Raw genomic sequence first — 10,481 nt, 5'->3', positions numbered from 1 at the left:
TATTTAATACATGTTATATATATTTTTTATCTGTGATATTTTCTTAGTACTTTAACCAAGAACTACATCAATCCAATGTTCATATGTAAATGATAATACAATTCAGTGAATTGTTGCTGCTTATTCAATGAATTACTTTTTTCAGCCAAATCTGCTGACAGTAAGACATTTGCATACTAAGTATTTCAAAATATGAAAATATATGAAATCTACCTCAGTCATTATGAGAAACATGGAAAAAGGCTGTGATGCAATATGAAGCAAATTTTATCAGATTAATTTGTGCTTGACTTTCAACTGTTATTATATATGGTCTTGTAATTATTTTAACCAAACATTCAGAATAGATGTAAATTGTCTTCAGTAAAAGTATGATTTGCTTGAAAGTTCACATTTCTTTGTGGAATTTTATTTACATTTGTATGACTTTTGGGATGATGAAGAAAATTGGTTCTTAGCACTATCTAACATTGTAAAAAAAACTTATGTACATTGTATAAATATGTATTTAAAATGTACAGAAAACTTACTGTAATATAAATAATCACTTTGAAGTATTTTGGCTTATCATTAATTGACAAACAATTACTTCTCAGCACATGTATTGTTGTGAAGTATTATTCTGTGGGTTCATCTGCATTCAGTAAAACCACTATTTTTCGTGAATTGAAAAAACAATTTTTCATCACATTGTGCTTGATTTAAATTAATGGGTTTGACAAATTTGCATACAATCCATTAGGATAACAATTATACCCCAGAAATAATAGCAAATCCACAGTAAATAAAGGGAGATAAGATATCAATGAGGCATCCAGAAGTCATAAGATTAAGACTAACAGACAATAAAATTGGGAAGGAAATGGGGAATGTGTCAAAGCGACAACAACCCGACCATAGAGCAGACAACAGCTACTCCATTTGCAAAAGAAAAAAATCAAAAACACCAACAAAACAGTTGACATAATTCTATCACAAAACTAAAGATTGATAAATGTATAATACCAATGTCAATATGCAGAAACACTTTTATATCTGTTCTTAGGTACACTAATGACCAAATAATTGAGAGATCAATTATTAAAACATCAGGGAGCATCAACCAAAGGAGTAACAGAACACCAAAATAAAGCTAGATCAGTTTTATTTTTAGAGTCCTAACCTTAATCAGAGGTCAGATGAACCCTGCCAGACAAACATGTCCACTTCTCAATTATTCCATATACCTAATAATAGTTGTCATTTTATATAAAGTATATGAAAAAGGGACCTAACTACAAAAACTTAACATTGACCAATTAACAATGAGAATGACCCTCTAGAAACAGCCTAAAATTAAAAGAAAATAAACATAGATCAATGAACCATGAAATGAGGTCAAGGTCAAAAGAAACCTGCCAGACAGACTGGTTAACATCACAATCATTGCACCAAATATAGTTTGATTTATTACTGCTCACAGTATCTGTGATATGGACTTAAGTTATCCTGCTACCCACAATACCAGGTAGTCACATTTAAAAAAAAATAGTTTTTTGTCTAGCCTGCCACAAGAAGCAGCATGCAAAACAGATACTGCTATATATCAAGGAACAGCTGTGTGTACTTTTTGTATTGAGACGTATAATTCAGAAGGTAGAAGACAATGAATGCAGATTCCTTATGTTACAAAGATTCTGTCTGTCCTATGTGCATTGTTCTTCACTTCATTTTCTTGGTGATAGTTTTTTTGTCAGGTTAATTTATTATTTTTATGAGTAATAGGAATCATATTTGGTACTGTGTATTTATTAATATTTATGGGATACCAATATTTGTCGTTACATATGAACCACTAATTCAATGTTCTAGGAAGTACAAAATTTATACATGTATTGGCTTGTATGCAGACTTAGGAAAAACCATGAATTCAAATATCCATGAAAAGAAATGAAACCACAGTATATGAATTTGTTGCAACCTCTAATATTCCATCATTCAGGGTTCACCCTACCTTAATCTAATTTCATGGATCAGTCATCAAGGTGAAAGTTATGTGATGAGTTCCATTTCTCAGATACTATACACAGTTGGTCAACTGGAATGATTGTATGGAGAACAAGTCAGTTGGTAGAATTCATCTGACCATGACTTCATGAACAATAGGTAAAGTTTATTTGGTGTATGGTATGATTGTAAGTTGTACATGTCTGTCTGGCATGTATAATTGGACTATGACCTCATTTTCATGATTTATTTTGTCAATGTTAAGTTTTTGATAAGTCTTCTACCCTCTGAAATATAATTTTTTGTGCAAAGTGTGCTGGATTAGGTCTCACCTTTGTCGCATACAAGACAAATACAGACAATGCTATAAAACTCCAATTAGAATCGTCAAACCATAAATGGTTCAGTCTACTAAACTACACATAAAAGCATTATTGTCCTCAAAGTATAAAGATTTCTGGCTTATAGTCTTGGTGAAGATGAGTTTGCAAGGTGTCATTGTTAAAAATCGCTAAGGAATTCAAAATCATAATTCAGTATAGTCAGGCTCACTCAGCTACATATGTTGAGAAACACAAGAGTGCACACGCTGAAATGTCTTGCATTTTTTAAACTAATCATTGATACTAAATTGATACTCCTATATAAAGCTTTACTACAACTATCACAGAAACTTAACATGATCCAAGAAAATGAGGTCAAGGTCATATAAACCAAACAAGAAATACATGTACACCTTCCAATCATTCAATACACTCAATAAAGTTGACCTATAGCTTATAGTTTCTAAGAAACAAAAGAAACCAAGAAAATTAAACATTGACATGAAATATAAAAATGAGTTCAAGGTTAGATAAACCATGCAAGGCAGACATGTACCGCTTACAATTCTTCCATACAACAAATATAGTTGACCTTTTGCTCACAGTTTTAGAAAAACAGACCAAAACACAAATACTTAAAACTGTGCAATGAACCATGAAATGAGGTCAAGGTCAAATAAAACCTTCAAGACTTACATGTACATCATAAAATATTTCCATACACAAAATATAGTTGTCCTATTGCATATATAGTATTTGAAAAAAAGAACAAAACTCAAAAACTTAACTTTGACCACTGAATCATGAAAATGAGATCAAGGTCAGATGACACCTACCAGTTGGACATGTACACCTTACAGTCCTGCTATACACTGAATATACTAGACCTATTGCTTATAGTATCTGAGATATTGACTTGACCATCAAAACTTGACCTGGTTCACTGATCCATGGAATGAGGTGGAGGTCAATTAAAAACTGTCTGACAGGCATGATGACCTTGCAAGTTATGCACATACCAAATATAGTTATCCTATCACTCATAATAAGAGAGAAATTAACCTTACAAAAAACATTTACTTTATTTTCAAGTAGTCACTACACCATGAAAATGAAGTGAAGGACAATGAACATATGATAGCTGGAAACTTCATGAGGCATCTATATACAAAGTATGAAGCATCCCTGTGTTCCATCTTCTAAAATATACAGCTTTTAAGAAGTTTGCTGTTGCCACACCCAGATCACTATCCCTATTTCGAGCTTTTTGCCACAAAAGTTGCAGGCTCCACAAAAACTACTAAGTATCAAAGTCCTATGAAAGCTTATTTTCATGCAAATTGTTTTAACTGTTAATTGAACTGTTTCTTATCCTTTCAAAGGTTTTGGAGGATTCACCAGTTGTCATTGTGTTACAATAAAAAAAAGCATTGTCATATATGTGCAATAACTCTAACATAAATGATCAAATCAGACTGACAGTTTAGAATATATTCAACTACATATGATGATAAACCATCATTCCAAGTATCATAGCTGTCTGTTGAATGGTCCCAGACAACCTGGGTTCACATTGTGTCATCAGTAATAAAGAGATGTAAAATCCCCGGAACTTCTGCAAGAGTTGTAAAATAAAAATTCAGTAAAAACAGAATTTAAAAAAAAAAATTCTCTTTAAATGCAACTTAATCTTGGTCATAAAGATTCTATTCTGTCCAAGTTTCATAACAGTCCAATTGCAAGACGTTTGAATAAAGTTATTTTCTGGAAAATATACTGGTAGAATCTTTTATATTGACAAAGGCTATTACTATGTCCCTCCAGTACATGCAGTATGGACACAGCTTGGCATTCTTGTCAAAATATATGCCATTTTATAGTTTAAAAGTTCAGCAATACATCTTAACTCTGTTTTGTTAGCAAGGCTACACAAACTTTATTTTTTTCAAAAGGACAACAAAAAACAATGTAAACATAACAAATTTTAATAAATCAAAGATATCTATCCTGTACAAAAATATATAATATTTACAAATCTATATAAAAATTCAAAAAAGATTGTAATAAATTACTAACGAAAACTAGAGAGTATATATTAAAAAAATGTTGTAAATTATTGAAAATTAGTTTCCAAATTTTTAACAAACAAAATAAAAACCAATAAAAATAAAAAATATGTTGAGTACCTTCAATGCAGAAATACAGATGCAACAATTTTGGGAAACTCATCCTCTTATTTTTTGTCTAAATTTTAGCTAATGCCCTTTAAAATATTTCACTTCATAAGTTGAGAAAAGTCTCTATATTAAGGTGAGGTGATACTATCCTCAGCATGCATTTCTGAAACTAGAGACTCTAAAGAGCCTGTGTTGCTCACCTTGGTTTATGTGCATATTAAACAAAGGACACAGATGGATTCATGACAAAATTGTGTCTTGGTATTGGTGATGTGTTTGTAGATTGAACAATCTTGCTGCTTACAACTATCTCTATATATAATGAAATTGGCCCAGAAGTGACAGTGGAAAATATTTTGTAAAAATTTACAAAAATGGTTAAAAGTTGACTATAAACATGATAATGGACAATAACTCCTTAAGGGGTCAATTGACCACTTTGGTCATGTTGACTTATTTGTAGCTCTTACTTTGCTGTACATTATTACTATTTACAGTTTATCTCTATCTATAATAATATTCAAGATAATAACCAAAAGCTGCAAATTTTTCTGAAAATTACCAATTCAGGGGCAGCAGCCCAACAACAAGTTGCCTGAATGGGTCTGAAAATTTCAGGGAAAATAGATCTTGACCTAATTTTATTCCCCATCAGATTTGCTCTAAATGCTTTGGTTTTATAGATGGGCAATATGCGCAATTGTTTCTACATAGGCGGTAATGGTAACGTTTTCTTCTGTTGCTCAGCCCATATCATAATCTTGTATATGTATGATGGCTTGTTTCGAAGCTGAGACATTTTTACATATGTGGTTAAATTTTCGGGGTACGAAGTGTGATTCATTTTTCCGTAAATTAGCAAACCCCGAGTATCCTTTTGCGATGTGGCTCCTCATGGTAAAAAATCCCATTTTTGACACAATAAGTTCTTTAAAAATTTAATACTTTGAACACATTTAATGGCTCCATAGTTTTTACACATTTATTCTGTGTTCCCTTACTTTCTAAGTTAACACAAATGGTTCAGCTCAGTCATTTGTTTATCATAGAAATGTGTCAAATATGACTACACAGAGATTTTTTGTTTAACTGTGATTTTTGAGTTCCTCATTTCAAGGCGCATTAGGGATATTGTCCCAGATATAAGCCAAAAACTGCATTTTACCCTATGTACTATTTTTAGCCATGTCAACCATCTTGGTTCAAGGGCAGGGTCATGGGACACATTTTTTAACTAGATACCCTAATGATGATTGTGGACAAGTTTGGTTAAATTTGTCTTTGTAGCTTCATAGTAGAAAATTTTTGTAAAAGATTACAAAAATTTACAAAAAATAGTTAAAAATTGGCTATAAAGGGAAATTACTCCTTAAGCGGTTTACTGACCATTTTGACCATGTCAACTTATTTGTAGATCTTACTTTGCTAAACATTATTGCTGTTTACAGTTTATCTCTATCTTTAATAATATTCAAGATAATAACCAAAAACAGCAAAATTTCCTTAAAATTTCCAATTTAGGGGCAGCAACCCAGTGAACAGCCGGTTCTCTGATTCATCTGAAAATTTCAGGGGCAGATAGATCTTGACCTGATAAACAATTTTACCACTGTCAGATTTGCTTTAAATTCTTTGGTATCAGAGGTATAAGCCAAAATCTACATTTTACACCATATATTCTATTTTAGCCATGACGGCCATCTTGGGGGGGGGGGGGGGGGGGGGGTGGGGTCACCAGACACATTTAATAAACTAGATACTACAATGATGATTGTGGCCAAGTTTGGTTTAATTTGGCCCAGTAGTTTCAGAGGAGAACATTTTTTTTTAAGTTAATGACGTCAGACGACGACAATGGACGACAGACACAAAGTGATGAGAAAAGCTCACTTGGCCCAAACCTTTGGGCCAAGTGAGCTAAAAATGAAGATGCATTCATTTAAAGCAGTCTCTCTGGTTCATGTTGGGACTATGGGTTCTTTGCTTAGTTTTCTTGAGGAGTATTTTAAAGCATGTTTTTTTTTACATATAATAACTAATAAAATACTAGTTAGTTCATGTTGACTTATTAACTTATCAACTATTTTTCTTAGGACAAAACAACTACTTCTAAAATTAACAGTGAAAATTTCTGAATCAGCTGTTAAAACACAGAGATGTCTTGACTGATTGAAAAATATTTTTTTAGAAATTTACAAACAAGTCAAATAAGAGTGTAAGGGGAAATGATAAACATTCCCCACCGTGTACACATCAGCAAAAAAAATATGTGTTACAAATGTAATAAACCATTAATTGAATCCTAACAAAGATACATAAATACTTCATATAAAATACAATGCTACAAGATATATATTTTTTACTATTTTATAAATGAAAGACTGAAAGCACTAAATTGCACTTAAAAAAGCATTAAATGGCACAGAGTCACAAAGGTATATTACACTTTAAAGTAATTCAATTAAACAATTTCAAAAACTTTAACCACAGAGTGAATATTTGTGGACGCCGCCAACGACGATGCCAACGGAATGTAGGATCGCTATGTCTTGCTTTTTCAACTAAAGTTGAAGGCTCGACAAAAATGAATAAATCAAAATCAAATGACATTTTTGTATATTCAGTGATTCTTCAGGTAAAAATATTTGTAAATCCATAACTAAATGCAAACGAGGAACAACTGACAAAAAGGAAAAGTTCCCAAGTATAGCTAAACTCTGAAAAAGAAATCAAAGCTATGCATGAGGGAGGTGAATACATTATTTCAAATTATTTCTTTACTTTATCACTGCTTAAGTCTTTTATAAAGAAGAATATCCATACCAAAGATGAGTAGAAAATATTTCAAGACAAATCCATGAAAAAAGAAAATAAGTGAAAAAGACAAACTACTATCCTTTTTTTTTTAAAACAAACACTGGTCTAGTTTAGATATAACATCTTCAGTCCCAAAAAAGTTACATTAAGACAGGTTTAACTTTATTGTATTTATATTTTACATTATTTTGACAATGTCAGATTCTTTGACTTCCTGTAAAATGTCCTCAACAGTTTTCCCATCTTTGTCTTGAGATGTAAGCCATTGAGTTGCCTTGTCACAAATCATACCCCATTCTGCTTTACAATGACTGAAATTGGTCTCCAGGAAAATGATAACTACTGCTGTACACCAAACACTTCTCTAAAAGTATATAAATACCTTAGATATATATAAAATGTTGGCTCAGATAACTTATTAAAAGATAAAGATTTATATGACATTTTTACTTGTTGGTGTTCAACAAACAGTCAAAGTCAAATTCAAAACATAGGTACCAGTAGTTTTCAATTATTTAAAAAGAAAGTCAAATTGGTTTTGTAATTCTCACATTATAATCAAAAAGTTGTTGAAGTATACATAAAATGGCTATGTCCTAAAATAAACATGCTTTTTGTCAGACAATAATTTAATCCTCTGCTTTTTTTATTTTCATATACAGGAACTATGGCCATTTTAAATGGTCAAGTTACACTTTTAATATCCTAAAAGTCACTTTCCTTAAAAAAATTAAAGATTGAACTTTAGTTATTCTGTGAGCATGATGAATATCACAAATACCATTTTTTTACACCAAAAGAAGTTGATAAAACAGAGTTTTCATTCAGGTGTGTTTTAAATTTGTTATTGTTAGCTATATATATGACACCGCCAACTATGCAAAGGAGAACTAGACATAGTGTACCCTTGCACTCCACTCTGAAGTAAATGTATTATTATAGTCAATTTGAGATTTTCTTTGAGATATTATTGTGTCTGGAAGACACAAATGATTCCCCTGCAGATGCAAAGTGTCTTTTTAAAATACATGAAGTTAAGCATGGGAGCACATAGGTTTATGGTTCACTATAGGAAGAATTACCCAGAAACACTATGCACCTCTTATGCAAGTTTATACTCCAAAAAGGACAAAGTTCAGCTATCTCCCAAAAGGGCAAATATTAATGAAAATAAATACCCTGACCACACACACCTTTAATATATGTACAAACAGTCAGCAAAGTGAAAACTTCTCTGGTTGAAACTGTAGGAGTTATTTGGAATAACTATATACCCATAATGGAACAGACAGACAGACGGACTCACAGGGGTAAAATAATATGCCCTCCAACTTTTAGTTGCGAGGCACAAACTAGAGGCTCTGAAGAGCCTGTGTCGCTCAACTTGGTCTATGTGCATTTTAACAAAGGACACAGATGGATTCATGTAAAAAAAAATTGTTTGGGTGTTGGTGATGTGTTTGTAGATCTTACTTTACTGAACATTCTTGCTGCTTACAATTATCTCTATTTATAATGAACTTGGCCAAGAAGTGACAGTGGAAAATATTTTGTAAAAATTTACAAAAATTTACATATTTTAGAAAATTGTTAAAAAATGACTATAAAGGACAATAACTCAACTGGTTACCTACTAAACACACAAGTTATTGGCAGTATGTATTTATGTGATTTGTGATCAAGGACAAAACTGTGAAATTAATCGTTGTTATAACAAAAACCTAAAATGTAAAGAATATGCGAGAACTGCAATCACAATTATGACTTAATGTGATATTTATTACATTTGGGACTACTGCAAAATTTGAAAAATCAAAAAACATTTGCCTTATTTTCGTTTTGCTCTTTTATACTGTTGCTTTGACATTTGGGGGGATACTACACAAACTATCTGTAAAAATCTTCATTTGAACTGATGTCTTAAGTAGAACATAAACTAGAGACTCTTAAGAGCCTGTGTCGCTCACCTTGGTCTATATGCATATTAAACAAAGGACACAGATGGGTTCATGACAAAATTATGTTTTGGTGATGGTGATGTGTTTGTAGATCTTACTTTACTGAACATTCTTGCTACTTACAATTTTCTATCTATAATAAACTTGTCCCTTTTGTTACAGAGGAAAATGTTTTGTAAAAATTTACAAAAATTTACCAAATTAATGAAAATTGTTGAAAATTGACTATAAAGGGCAATAACTCCTTAAGGAGTCAACTGACCATTTTGGTAATGTTGAATTATTTGTAGTTCTTACTTTGCTGAACATTATTGCTGTTTACAGTTTATCTTTATCTATAATAGTATTCCAGATAATAACCAATAGCTGCAAAATTTTCTTAAAATTACCAATTCAGGGGCAGCAACCTACCAACAAGTTGCCTGATTGTCTTAAAATTTCAGGGCAGACAGATTTTGACTTGATAAACAATTTTAAACCATGTCAGATTTTCTCTAAATGCTTTGGTTTCAGAGATATAAGTCAAAATCTACCCCTATGTTCTATTTTTAGAAATGATGGCCATCTTTGTTGGTTGGCGGGGTCACCAGACACATTTGTGAAGCTATATGCACTAATGATGATGGTGGAAAAGTTTGGTTCAATTTGTACTAGTAGATTCAGAGGAGAAGGTTTTGTAGATCTTACTTTGCTAAACATTAATGCTGTGTACAGTTTATCTCTATCTATAATAATGTTCAAGATAATAACCAAAAACGGCAAAATTTCCTTAAAATTTCCAATTTAGGGGCAGCAACCCAACAGCAGGTTCTCCGATTCATCTGAAAATTTCAGGGCAGATAGATCTTGACCTGATAAACAATTTTACCACTGTCAGATTTGCTCTAAAAGCTTTGGTATCAGAGGTATAAGCCAAAATCTACATTTTACCCCATATATTCTATTTTTAGTCATGACGGCCATCTTGGTTAGTTGGCTAGGTCACCGGAAAACATTTTTTAAACTAAATACTCAAATGATGATTGTGGCCAAGTTTGGTTAAATTTGGCCCAGTAGTTCCAGAGGAGAAGATTTTTGTAAAAATTAACAACTACAAACGCCAAGTGATGAGAATAGCTCACTTGACCTTTCAGGTGAGCTAACAATAAAAGCCTGATTATGCCAAAACAACAAAAGAAACACAAATATGACAAACAGTAAGGGAATACAACCAAATCACC

The 10,481-nt window shown here is 31.9% G+C and overlaps 1 protein-coding gene across 1 annotated transcript in view; it reads right to left on the bottom strand.

Moving 5' to 3' along the window:
- Positions 1-4,278: 4,278 nt before the first annotated feature.
- LOC139520741 (von Willebrand factor A domain-containing protein 5A-like) overlaps positions 4,279-10,481 on the bottom strand; it is a gene marked incomplete in the record, with an annotated part of 76,312 nt that continues 70,109 nt past the window's right edge. Inside the window, 1 exon segment of the mRNA XM_071313660.1 lies at positions 4,279-7,667. Within this exon segment, the coding sequence (XP_071169761.1) occupies positions 7,482-7,667 (186 nt within the window).

This window comes from Mytilus edulis, chromosome 4 (assembly GCF_963676685.1).
Source record: "Mytilus edulis chromosome 4, xbMytEdul2.2, whole genome shotgun sequence".
NCBI lineage: Eukaryota > Metazoa > Mollusca > Bivalvia > Mytilida > Mytilidae > Mytilus > Mytilus edulis.
This window is presented reverse-complemented; position numbering and strand designations above follow the sequence as displayed.